The 13,250-nt window shown below is 49.7% G+C and overlaps 1 protein-coding gene across 3 annotated transcripts; it reads right to left on the bottom strand.

Annotated features, from left to right (window-relative positions):
• Positions 1 to 8,795, bottom strand: Pigo (phosphatidylinositol glycan anchor biosynthesis class O). Of its 3 annotated transcripts, none has more exons than XM_021232249.2 (11): positions 8,747 to 8,795; positions 7,536 to 8,047; positions 6,371 to 6,514; positions 5,993 to 6,116; positions 5,270 to 5,429; positions 4,563 to 4,742; positions 2,825 to 4,352; positions 1,932 to 2,138; positions 1,497 to 1,714; positions 911 to 981; positions 1 to 765 (listed from the first exon to the last, which is right to left on the bottom strand). In XM_021232249.2, exons 2-11 carry the CDS (start codon positions 8,044 to 8,046, stop codon positions 636 to 638), a joined length of 3,273 nt encoding a protein of 1,090 aa, XP_021087908.1. In that variant the 5' UTR covers position 8,047; positions 8,747 to 8,795; the 3' UTR covers positions 1 to 635. The 3 variants fall into 3 exon arrangements, with proteins under 3 accessions (XP_021087908.1, XP_012975148.1, XP_012975149.1); XM_013119694.3 differs by having other exon boundaries at positions 8,137 to 8,767; XM_013119695.3 differs by lacking the exons at positions 7,536 to 8,047; positions 8,747 to 8,795 and having other exon boundaries at positions 6,297 to 6,436.
• Between the last annotated feature and the right edge of the window lie 4,455 nt (positions 8,796 to 13,250).

Raw genomic sequence — 13,250 nt, 5'->3', positions numbered from 1 at the left:
TCCATTCCATTTTGGCTTTAACCTGGGAATAGGCAAGTAGATGTGGTAAAGATAGCACTGGCTGAAAACTAGGTGAGGCTTCTACAGTTGTGCAGGGGAAAGGGTACCAGAAGAAGCAACGGTGCTGTTTAAGGCTTCAAACACAGAAGTCTGTGTGCTTCATGATGCTGGGCTTGTCTCCTCTGCTATCAGTTAAAGCACAGAATGCCCAAAAACAAACGAACAAGGAGGAGGGCAGGACAAATGGAATAACTAGAACATTTGGGAAGAAGTCAGCGAATCCAGACAGCTTCTCACCAGAGTTCTCGGCACATCTAATCCTGCTTGGCGAGAGAAGAGACTGACTTGGCCAGTTCCTCTCCATCTTAGACACACACGCTTACATTGTTATTTTATTCCACTTTGGTGACCGACCCTGTAGTCCATCAGATGCATCCACATAAGGCGCTAGGGCTCAGGCTCCACAGTGATTCTGAATTATAAAATGATGAAGTCCCAGTGTAAGCAGTTTCTGGTTACACGGTGGTAAGGGGTGTGTCTGAGTCTCTCTTGCGGAATATCCAGCACCAGTACAGGTCTGGCCAGATGATTCTCCACCTCTCTCCATGGCCAGGTGCCAACATGCTCAGCCTGGGCTACCTCTGCTGGGCCAGAACTAGTCTTCTGAACCAGGAACTCACAGCGCCATCCACTCGCATCACCAAAGCTATGCCCAGGAGCAGCCCCACACTGCTCACAATGAAACCAATGGCTTCAAAGATGAACCTGTGAAGAAAGGTGGAGTATTTCAGGACACAGGTGATACGTCTAATGGCTTTCCCTAAAGAGGCAAAACCTTGTCGGCCTATGACAGCCAGAGTTTCCTTAAAGTCTCTTTCCACACCACTTCTCCTCAAGCAAAACCACTTACTTGGGGGCAAACACCTTCCAGACCATGAGATGCCTTCGAAGGATGGAAGCTGCCAAGGCACAGGCTAGAATCTAAGGCAAGAGCGGCAGGCAGTTACTTTGGAGGAAGCAAGGCAAAGGAGGGCATCAGTGTAAACCACTGGAAAACACCCTGGGTTGGGAGTTAGGAAACCCAGTTCTTGTCCCGGTCCAGCCACTGACTCATGTGAACTTGGGCAAGTCACTATTCATCTGTGATGCTGACATTCATGCTTTGCCTTCCAGCAGAGGAAGACGTCAGTAACCCATCTCTGCCTCTGGATCAGTTTGGAAAAGAATCCTGGCCATAACCATGGCTTCCCCAGTACATCTGAAATGCAATGAACAGGGCCCAGATCTACACAGCAGAGAAGAAATGACCCAGGATTGGAATAAGAAAACCCAAGCCAGGTCTCAAATCTGCCATTTGAGGTCTGAATTTGAGCAATCATTTCACTTATCTGAACCTCCATCAAGCATCATTCCCAAGGTATTTGGAGCTAAAACAAAGTATAAGGTGCATACTGGGGGACAGGCCATCAGCTCCGTCACATCTCCCCTGTACCCACCTGAACTCCAAGGACAAAGAGGTACTTGAGGCCCAGCTGCAACAGGGCTGCGTTGAAGTGGTGCGGGGCATCCCGGAGGCGCATTTCCATCAGCGGCTCCTCTCGCTCCTCCTCAGGCCTGGCTCTGGCCTCAGCTTCACAACCTGGGAGCTGCTGCCTCTTCCTTGGCCCTTGACTCTCGCACAGGAAGGGCCAGAGCAGGAGCAGCGGGCAACCTACTGCCTCCGGGAGGACAGGGCTGGCATCAAGGGGGAACCCCGGGACCCGCCCAACCCGGTCCCCAACCACCCTGGTTGGCTTGGGCTGCAGAGAGCTAAGGGCCACGGGACTGCAAAGAGCCAAAAGAATTGCGTCTTCCCTTCCAGATCCCAAACTTTCCCTTCTTTCCACAAAGTTGGAGCCAACAGAAGTTAGGGAGGGAAAGCAAGGAGGAACCTGCAAAGAGGATGTGGGAGGCAAAGGTGTTAGCTCCCACGAGGAGAGCAGGCAGCCACGTAGAGGAGTCATGGCCGTCTGGGAATCCCACGAAGGCTGCATGCCAATGGATGGCGGAAAAGACAGGCTGGTGGCCCGTGGAGTAGAAGGTCTGGTTGGCCAAAAGGGCCCAAGCTGAGACTGCCTGCCACAGCACAACAAAGGGACCTGGAAGAAAACATATACTTCTTTACAATTACTCCCTGTCCCTAACCTACAGCTCTCTCTTCTGGCATCATCCACTCCTAGCACTTGAGCAAATCTTGGCACACAGTCACATGCTACCCCGGCCTTCCTTACAATCAATGCTGCTATTCTAATTGTCTCAGTGCTGCAAGTCATACCACAAGACCACAGGGTTCACTTTCTTTCTTTCTCGCAAAGAGGTCACTATGCCATACTATATTCATAATGTATCACTTTTGTAACTGGAAAATCAGGGAATGTGCTCACGGGGAGACACATTTCACTAAGAAGTAAATCCTGGGGCTGGAGAGATGGCTCAGAGGTTAAGAGCACCGACTGCTCTTCCAGAGGTCCTGAGTTCAATTCCCAGCAACCACATGGTGGCTCACAACCATCCATAATGAGATCTGGTGCCCTCTTCTGGTGTGCAGACATACATGCAGGCAGGATGTGGTATTAATAATAAATAAATAAAATTAAAAAAAAAAAGAAGTAAATCCTGAAGTCCCTATCTCCCCTCTCTGGCAGGGGGACTATTATGGTGATGGCAGAAAAGGGAGGACATCAGGAAGAGCTTCCCAACTGCAAAGACACGAGACCATACACATGTCAAGGTGCGAAACATCTACCTCAAAACAAGATGCATCAGGGCTAAGTTTCCTGTTTACCTGTGGTGGTGACTGATGTCCCGGCAGCAAGCAGATGCAGGAGAAGGAAGCTCTGCAGAAACAGGAGCAGGAACACAAGGCTGACACGCTCTACATGCAACAGCAGAAGTGGGAAAGCCAAGAGGATGAGGGCTGTAACCATAGCAGCCGAGTAGACACTTCCCAGCTGATATGCAGCCACAGTAACAGGACCCTGTGTTCTGGTCCTCTCTAGCCGGCCCTGGAACTCTTCCTGCATGTGGCGGTAGATTTGTGGGACCACATAATCTAGGTCAGCCTGAGAAGTAGGGGGACCTGAGAAGGGAGTGAGGATAGTCCTGGTCCTTGAAGCCCCAGCCCCGGCCTTCACCAGCACTGTCACAGGCCTCCACAGCAGCAGCATGAGCCCCGAGGCAGCTAGCCCCATCACAGCCCGAGGCAGCATAACTGAGGCCCCAGCAACCAGGGCCCGGAGACGTGGTGGTGCCTCATCTGCCCCAGATGCCAATGCCCAGTAGGCAGCCGTGCCTAACACCATGAGAGGCAACCCCCAGCGCACGAAGAGCACGGGGGGCTCAGGACTCTTGAGATTACCATAGCGGCGAAGCCATAGGCGCACAACAACTAACAGAGCCACCAGTGCCCCCACACAAGCTCCGTACCACAGATTCTTGGCTTGACCGCCCACCATAGATGCCAAAGGGCTCAGCCAGGGAGAGGAGTGGCAAGCAGGTGTCTCTTCAGGGCAGCGATGAAAAAGCCCAGAGAGCCTTGTGCATAAAAGCAACCCAATTCCAAGCCTCAGGGCGTATGTGCCACTGTGCCTCGGGGGGCCTGTTGGTGCAGACGAGCCAAGGCGGGGTACGGTAAGCAGTTTAGGCTGCAGCAGCTGGTCCTCCCAGTGAAGATGGGCAACCAGGAATAGGATGAGAGAGCACAAAAGGAAGGGAGTGGCCCTGGCCTCAGCAACAACAAAGCTATCAGAGAAGAAGGTGGCCAGGCGAGTGAGCAGGAGTAACAGGACAGGTAGAGGGGCAGGAAGTAGGGGCACCAGGGGCCTGGTGGATCCCCAGTTAGCCCAAACTTTCCACAGGAAAGGGGGGAGTGAGCCTGCTGCAGCTACAGCCCCCAGAACCACGGAATCCACTTTGGATCCTGTAGTTACCGAGAGTCCAGCATAGAGCATGGCCCAAGTTAGGCCCCAGGCTACAGGTGTCAGGAGTAATGGGCGGAAGGGAAAGCCTGGGGACACTGCCAGCTGAGATGCAAGCAGGCAGAGGAAGCAGGCGGCAGCCAGGAGAGCAGCACCCCCTGCCATTCGGACCAGAGAGAAACGGGCCCAAGACTCGAGGCATATGGCCCGAGCTCCCCGCAGGAACTGCTGCAACTCAGCAGTCAACGTCCTTAGGGAGGCCCCAGCCTCTTGGGGATTCTGCAGAAGCTGTTGGTAGCTAGCAGAGGCCTTGGAGAAGAGTTTCTGCAGCTGATGGAGCTCTTTAACCTGGAGATCCTGAGTAGCAGCTGAGTAAGCATGAAGAAATCGGGACACCTGGCAGGAAAGGTCAGACAAACAGAAATCGGTCAGAGAGATAAGCTGGGGCAGAGGTAAGGATAGGTGTTATACAAAGAGGTACCTGGACACCTGGGGCTCAGATTCCGTCCAGGATGGGGGAAGGGAAGGGTAATGGAAGAAGGGGGTGGCTATGCTATGGGGTGGTCCCTGTGCTTAATCACACACAAGTCCATTCCTTTTACCTACCTGCTGGGCATTGATATGGAGAGCTGAGACTTGGGCTAGAGCAGAGGCCTGAGGATGGGAGCCATGGCCACCTGAGAACAGCTCAGTCATCACTTCCCCAATGTTCCCAAATGGGATGGGCAGGCCTAGCAGCAGCGCCAGTGTGGGCACAAGGCTGACTTGAGGGATAACCTCTGGCTCCTAGAAGGAAAGGACAGGCAGCAGTGGACTCAGGCCTAGGTAAGAATAGTGGGAAGGAGGCTCTGCAGAGACGGTCCAGCGGGGGAGAGCATTTGCTGCATAAGCAGAAGGGCCTGTGCCTGGACCACAGAATCCATGAGAAAGCTAGGCATGACCGTGCATGCCTGTAACCCAGTGCAGGGTGGGCAGATGGGACCGCTGGCCACCAGGATAGCTCCAGGTTGAGTGAGAGACCCCGTTTCAGTAGAATAAGGTGGAGAGTGACACAGCAGGACACCCAGTGTCCTCTGGCCTCCTTGCATACACATAAGTGTGCATACCAGCACACACACAATGCACATATGTCACATATATACATCTCTCTGTCTCTGTCTCTCTCTCTGCGTCTCTCTCTGTGTCTCTGTCTCTGTCTCTCTCTCACAGACACACACACAAATAAATGAGAACGGGCCAGATCATGGTGTGAGGGCCTAAACTAAAGGGATCACAGGGTGGGGAGACCAGAAGAGGTCCAACGCGGGCCTCACCTCTGGTGGGGCAGTAGGGAAGAGGGCTGTGGGGCTGTACAGGAACAGTGCAGCCGAGACCTCCAGCTCACTGTCCCCTCCATGGTCCCCATTCATAGTCATCCCGTGGTCACCAGCTACCACCAGCAGCGTGTCATTCTCCAGACGTTCGATGAGTCCCCTGAGGGCCAAGAAATGTGTCAGAGGGTAGGGAGATTCTTCTCAGGGGCCCATTTAACTCCACCACTAACAGGGCCAAACTTCTGGCAAAAAGATACCCCTTCAGCCAAAACCCTGCCGCCCAGAGCTACACACCAAGTTATTCAAAATGGATGGTGCCCCCAGGTTTTGGGGGAAAGCCTGTATAAAACAATTCAGAGCCAGAGCATGGTGGCACACGCCTCTAATCCCAGCTCTTGGAAGCCAGAGGCAGGCGGATCTCTGGGAGTTTGAGTCCAGCCTGGTCTGGTTTATATTGCAAGTTCAAGGTCAGCCAGAGCTACACAGCTACATAATGAGACCCTGTCTCAAAATACACACACACACACACACACACACACACACACACACACACACACACACACAGGCACGCATGCACGCACGCATGCACCCACGCACACAGGTCCCCACCCACCCACCCAGGGAAGAGGCTACAAATAAGATTTGTTTGTTTGTTTGATAAAATCCTATGTCCTGATATTCTCAAACATAAACCCATTTCCTCCACCAATATCCCACACTCACTGGATCACCTGGTCCATCTGGCTAAGTTTCTTGGCCATTTCAGGGTGGTGAGGGCCATGCTTGTGACCACAATGATCCACGCCCAGGAAGTGAGCAATCAGCACATCCCATTCGCCGCTGTCCACTGTGGAGGGGAGAACACTGAGCACGGGGCAGCAAAGCCCACTCCTCCCCCAAGCCAGGCCTTGGCATTCCTCTGTGCCAGGGAGTCAAGCACAGGCTCTGTCACACCCTGACTCTGTACAAGCACCCTCCCCATCGCCCAGAGCTGGGCTGGGCCTAAGTGTCCTTTCCCCATGCTCACTGGTAGGATAGAGGTGTTCTAGGATGCCATTATCCACCGTGTGCGGGGCCTAAGTGTCCTTTCCCCATGCTCACTGGTAGGATAGAGGTGTTCTAGGATGCCATTATCCACCGTGTGCAGGTCTCTCACGTTGAAGGATGAGAAGAAGAAAGCTTGGGAAAAAGCTCCAGGGAAAAGGTCTTTCCAGGTGTCATCTCCCATGAAAACTATACGCCTTCCTGCAGAGACAAGAGAGGAATCAGAGCGGATCTTGTTCATGTGAGAACCAGAGCAGGGGAGAATATGAGAGAAGACTCTAAAAACCCATCAGAGAGCAGGTCAGTGGGTCAAAGTGCTTGCCACCAACCCTGACAACTTGAGTTCAATACTCAGAGCCCACATGGTGGAAGGATAAAACGAGTTTCTGAAGTGTTGTCCTGTTACCTCCACATATACACTGTGTGTGTGTGTGTGTGTACGTACATATCCAATAAGAATCTCAACCACACATCCCCAAGTATAGGAATTCATTCAGCATCACCAAAAATCTCCCACACTCCCTCTGGACCTGTCACTTCCATTCCTACAAAATGATCTGCTACCAGTCTAGGGTATCTGAGGACATGTATGTTTGTTTTGAGGACATGTATGTTTGTTTTGAGACGGGTCTTATTATGTAGACCAGGCTAATCTGGAACTCAGAGATCCTTTTGCCTCTGTATCTTGATCTCTGGGATTAAAGGCACATACACCATGTTCTCCCCTTGACCTGTTTTTTTTTTTTTCTAAGCAGCCAGTGAACACAACTTAGATGCCTCTATTCTTTTCTCCACACTTACAAGCCAAGATTCCTGCCATAATTTCTTTCTTAATTGGGAGTTCCCAAGAGTTAAACATTTTGTGCACATTAGAAGCACCATTAAGGACAAAAATCTCTTGATGTCTCCACCAACAAGATCCTATCTATTTCTACTTCCCAGTTTCCTTACACCATAGTCAAACATAAAGCTGGAATCCTTAAGTCCTGGCTCCCTAACTTCTTAGTTTTTATCTTATTTTATGTGCATTGGTGTGAAGGTATTAGATACTCTGGAACTGGAGTTAAAGACAGTTGTGAGCTGCCATGTGGGTGCTGGGAACTGAACACAGTCCTCTGGAAGAGCAGCCAGTGCTCTTAACCCTAGAGTCATCTCTCCGGCCCCACCTCCCTAACTTATAAAGGCCCAGATTCACCTGGCTTCCAAAGGGGTACATACTGACCTGCACTGGTGAGCTGCTTAATGAGATTATCTTCCACTATAGCATGGCTGGCAAAGTTACTGCCAGCATCAACAAAAGTAGGCAGTGAGCCGGTGGTGAGAGCCTTGAGACGCTGCATGGTGGTCGTGGGGGGATCCACCTGAGATTGGTATAGCCGGGCATGGTGGGGTTGAGTCTCTAGGATCCTCTGCAAGGAGCCCAATTTTCCCAGAAAAGGCACGGAGACAGCAGGTTCCCCAGGTACATATGAGCGCTGGGGCTGGGCAAAGTCAAATCGCAGAGCATCTATCAGCACCAACACAACCCTGGAGAACCGGGAAGGCATCCAGCAGGCCCCAGGCTTTCCTTGGCTCCCCCATGGCGGGGAACCAGGGCCTGGGGGCTCTTGGCAGCTGCTTTGGTTGGTGAGCTCCAAACGGGTGAGAAGGAAGCCACTGGTGAAGAGTGCAATGCCAGCATAAAAAAGAAAACAGACCCAGGCTAAGAAGAGGAGCACGGGGACCTTCTGCATCCTGGTAGAGAAGAGGAAATTTTCATTGTGGTGTAAAGACAAGAGTGGACATTTTGGCGCTCAAAACAATGCGCAACACCAACCACTTACTGCTATAAACTTCAGGATGTGAACAACTCATAGCCAACTCATTCCAGCCGTTTCTACCAGTCACACCATCTGAGGGGGAGATGCTGAGACTGATCTCAACCTGGAGCCGACGCTACACCTACTGATTCAGGCTCTTGGCGTGAGCACAGAATCCTGTGCATATACAACCAGGAGACTTAATGCTGTCAAACCACAGTCTAGAAGGAAGACTATTCCAGTTGGTAGGTGGATGGTTCTCTGTCAGTTCATTTCAATGAATAATCCCTGCGGACTAACTAACTCAACATTCCTAGGGTGGTAACAGACACCGGATTGAGTGAACGGCGCCGCCTGGCGGGGACCGAGGAGACGAGGGGGAGGAGTCACGCTCCGCTTCCGGGCGGCCAGGATCTACAGAAAACTCGGAACGGCGTCCCCGGGAACCCCGGTACAGTACAGAGCCTGTGGACCTAAGCTGGGGTCCAGCAGTCCGGGCGGCTCTGTCTCCTCCGGTGGGGACCCGGCCAACACGTGGGCACGCGCATTCCGGTGCGGGGCAGCCCGGCAGCAAGCTGAGGCACCTGTACTAGGGGTGACGGCAGTAGAGGGTTCTCGGGAGACCTTGGCTCACCTGGATCCGCGCCCGGAAGTGCGGCGGCGGTGCCTGCAGCCTGACACCACAGAGGTGTGCACGTCTGACAGAGCGCCCTACCGGGAGATTCGTCGCCACCTGCCGGCGCCAGGGTGGAAGTTCGACAAGGGACGCAGGTCTGGCAAGTTTGATGGCCGATTCAGAAACTCTTAAATGGGGCCAAGGAACTAATCTAAGAGTGGGGAGGACGGACGACCGGGTATGTACATAAACATGAAAGAAAAAAAATTCAGGGAAACACTGTCTTTTTTAAAATATGCATTTATTTTTATGCGTGTGTGTGTTTCGTGTACCTAAGTGTACCAAACGCTGCAATTGCTCTCAACCACTAAGTCATCTCTCCACATTCACTATCCATTTTGTTGTTGTTCGTTTTTTGACACAAGGTCTATTGTACAGCTCTAGCTATCCTGGATCTTGCTATGTAGGTCAGGCTGGTCTCGAACTCAGAGATCTGCCTGCCTCGGCCTCCTGAGTGCTGGGATTAAAAGCATGGGCCACCACACCCAGCCTTAAGTCCCCATTTTTTTATTGAAACTAAGAGCACGGCTTCTGGAGTCAAATCTGACTAGAGCCTTAGCTCTGTCAGTTTTGTCACTGGGCCTTATCATCTGTAAAATAACACTGGGCCGGGGAGACAGCAGTTAGAGTGCTCGCCACATAATTGGAAAGACTACAGTTTGAGTCCCCAGAAACCCACGGAAATGCTGGGTGAGCATGTGGCCTACCTGCAATTCAGTCCCAACAGGCTACTGCCAAATCTGGCTAGCTGGACTGTTCATACTGTCAAGCTCTGAGTTTGATTAGCAGACTCTACTTCAATGAATATGGTAGAATACAGATGGAGGATTATTCTTGACAACACACACACACACACACACACACACACACACACACACACACACACGCTCGCGGACACAGATACACGGACACATGCACGTGAGACATAGAAAAACCTTTTTCTCCTCCGTGTTTAGCTGATTCCAGTTGATAGCATTCATCACTGCTCTCAAAACTGATGAATCTTAAAAATGCATTAATAGCCGGGCGTTGGTGGTGCACGCCTTTAATCCCAGCACTCGGGAGGCAGAGACAGGCGGATCTCTGAGTTCGAGGCCAGCCTGGTCTACAAAGCGAGTTCCAGGAACAGCCTCCAAAACAATACAGAGAAACCCTGTCTCGAAAAAACCAAAAAAAAAAAAAAAAAGAAAAAAAAAAAAAAAGAAACCCAAAGCCCTCTTCTGACACTCAAAGACTTCAGGCACATGTATGGTACATATACATACATGTGAGCAAAAAAAAAATCAGCACATAAAAAATCTAATTAATAAAAATCAAATAATACAATTTAAAGATGATTTCTCTAAATAAAGGTACACATAGCCAGTAAACACATGGAAAGACTCTGAACATCATTAGCCAGCTGGAAGGCACTAGAAGGAGCACTTTACATGTACTAGTTGGGACTGTGGGTGTAGCTCAGCAGTACAGTTCTTGACTGGCATACGCAAGTCTCTGGGTTCGATCCAAAGAAAACAGCAACTGGAATGCTAGCTACTTAGGGAGGATTGCCACAAGCTCAAGGCCAGCCTGTGCCAACAGAGACCCACCAAGGAGGAAAAAAGATGATTGCAAGTATTAGCAAGGCTGTGCAGAAGCTGGGACCTTCACACACTGGGACTGTGAAATGCGGCAGCAGGGCCAGAAAACAGCTGCTCACAGACTTAGCTGCTATAGTGCTCAGAAATTCCACACCTGCAAAGATCCCCAGGCGTGATGCTTAATGTTAACTAAAGTCACCTGGGAGATGGGCCTCTGACATGCCTGTGGGGCTTGTCTTGATTAGGTTGTTAAGGTGGGAAGACGTGTCCACTGTGGGTGGCACTATTCCCTAGGCAGGGGACCCTGAACAGGACAAGGGTGAGCTGAGTGGTAGTAAGCACGCAATGAGTGCATACTCTCATTATTCTCTTCTGGTTACAGATGTAATGTGGCCAGCTGCTTCAAGTTCTGTGGGTTTTTAGTTTCTTTTTAGTTATTTGTGTTGTGTGTGAGTATGTGCTTGTGAGTGCAGGTGTATTGTGGAGGTTGGGGTGTCGCATTCTGATGGAGCTGGAGTTGAAGAAGGTTGCAGTTTCCCTGATGTGGGCACTGGGAAATGAACTCTGGTCTTCTGCAAGAGTACTACATGCTGTTAACCAGTGAGCCAGCTCTCCAGCTTTACTGCTGACTTCCCTATCATGATGGACTGTAACCTGAAATTGTTTGCTAAATAAACATTCTCTTTTAGATGTTTTTGACAGAGTACTTTATCACAGTAATAAAAAGAGAGACTAACACACCAAGATAAATTAAAACTTTTCTTTAAAGACACATTTAAATAAAAATCTATATGTGCCAGGTGGTGGTGGCACACACCTTTAATCCCAGCACTTGGGAGGTAGAGGCAGGTCGCTCTCTGTGAGTTCAAGGCCAGCCTGGTCTATGAAGCTAGTTCCAGAACAGCCAGAGCCACACAGAGAAAGCCTGTCTCCAAAAACCAACCGAACAAATAAAACATACATGCAAACATGCAAAGTAGCATCTAGAATTACCAAAAAATAAAAACTCAAATTTCTATTAGTGAATGGGTAAACAAAACCTGGTGTGTGCATGCAACAGTTTTCATGGGGGGGAGAGCCATGCTATAAATTTGTGCTTACATATAACCTGTAAAATATATTAAAATTTACTGAATTTGTTATTTAAAATAAGGAAGTTGGGTGATGGAAGTGCACCTCAATTGACAGTGCTTGCCTAGCATGTATGAAACCCTGGGCTAGATCTCACGAACAAAACCCTGGGCTAGGGGCTGGAGAGATGGCTCAGAGGTTAGGAGCACTGGCTAGTCTTCCAGAGGTCCTGAGTTCAATTCCCAGCAACCACATGGTGGCTCACAACCATCTGTAATGAGATCCCATGCCCTCTTCTGGCATGCATGCCAGAATACTGTATGCATAATAAATAAATAAATCTTAAAAAAAACAAAAACAAAAAAAACCCTGGGTTAGATCTCATATACAAAACCCTGGGCTAGATCTCCAACACCCCGAAACACCTGGCATAGTTGCATACATCTGCAATACCAGCGCCTGAGAGATAAAGACAGGAGGAACAGACCTGTAAGGTAATCCCAGCTAGTTTGGGGCTAGGCTGGGATACATGAAACACTGTCTCAAAAACACTAAGTAGTTAACTAACTAAAAACATAACACACATAAAATGGGTAAGTTGGCCGAGTATGGTGCACATACTTATATAGCACTTGGAAGCTGAAAGCAGGTAGGCCACAAGTACAAGATCAGCCTGGGCTACACAGAGAGCCTATCTCCAGAAACAATAAAATGGGTAGTAGTTTGTAGGATATGTGAGTTTTTTCTCAGTATGAAAAACAGCTCGACTTTCTTTTGGTTTCTTAGTAAATAAGGGGCACCTACCTACAGGAATCCTACAAACGTACTTAGTTCTTCCTTTCTCATTAAATATATCTAGTTACTAGGTCTTTGCTTCTGTTAACTAGCCATAGCAGTTCCAATGCTCTTGTGTTTATAGGCCAGATATGCTCTGCCTCTCAGCATTTATAAACTCCCAACACCTTCATTTCCAGATCACCAAATGGGTCTCTTTCCCCTCCTTTATATCCAAGTTCTGATATAATTTTCATCGAAGTTTCCTGGAACTCAAACTAACTACGTTAGTTCTTTCATCTGAGCACTGACTCTAAAATGTTAAGTGTATGAGTGTGCACGTGCCAGAGGTTAGAGAAGGACTTTGTGAAACTGGCTCTTTTGTCTACCTTTTACCTGGCTTCAGGGATCCCACTCAGGTCCCTTGGCTTGCACAGCAAGAAGCTTCACCTACCTTACCAGTCCGGTTTATGAAATCAGAGCTTCCATGGGCTCCCTAACTCACTTTGTATTCTGTGAAAGCAGATGTCACTAGGGTTCAATTTTGTTGTTGCTGCTTTGAGAGAAGGTCTCACTAAGTACTTCAGGCTGGCCTTGAAGTCACAATCCTGCTGCTTCAGCCTACCAAGTGCTGAGATTTTAGGTATGCATCACCTTGGCTATCTTTTAACTGCTCTTATAATCCGTAGTTGTTGCCTTAACATTCTGCTTGGTACACGGCAGCCATTAAATGGTTATGGATGAAAGAGATACACCCTCAGCCCTTCAAGACCTCCAAAGTACCATTCTGCCAAGGCAGTCCTCTTTTCCCATGGTTCACCGAACACCCGCACCACGTAGCAAGATGGGGACAACACCCTCCAGCTGGCAGTTCAGTAAACGCATGCTTTAATCCCTCCATGGTGTAGTGTCCCTTTAAGACAGGGTGATTTCATGTCACATCAAGTTCATTCTTGTCATGGAGAATCAGCTCTCCAGACCTACCTGGACTGAAGGGTGGGAGTGGACATCCAAAGAAAACGTTTCAAAGAGAACAG

Source organism: Mesocricetus auratus, unplaced genomic scaffold (assembly GCF_017639785.1).
Source record: "Mesocricetus auratus isolate SY011 unplaced genomic scaffold, BCM_Maur_2.0 Super-Scaffold_6730, whole genome shotgun sequence".
Taxonomy (NCBI): domain Eukaryota; kingdom Metazoa; phylum Chordata; class Mammalia; order Rodentia; family Cricetidae; genus Mesocricetus; species Mesocricetus auratus.
The sequence above is the reverse complement of the archived record's forward strand: the minus strand, read 5'-3'. Positions and strand labels throughout refer to the sequence as shown.

Excerpts from the sequence above, each read along its gene's own strand:
- Pigo (XM_021232249.2), bottom strand. The coding sequence starts at position 8,046 with ATGCAGAAGGTCCCCGTGCTCCTCTTCTTAGCCTGGGTCTGTTTTCTT. Across the intron at positions 4,353-4,562 it reads TCCATATCAATGCCCAGCAG|GTGTCCCGATTTCTTCATGC; the intron begins GTAGGTAAAAGG and ends CTTTCCTGCCAG. Across the intron at positions 766-910 it reads TGGAAGGTGTTTGCCCCCAA|GTTCATCTTTGAAGCCATTG; the intron begins GTAAGTGGTTTT and ends CTTTCTTCACAG.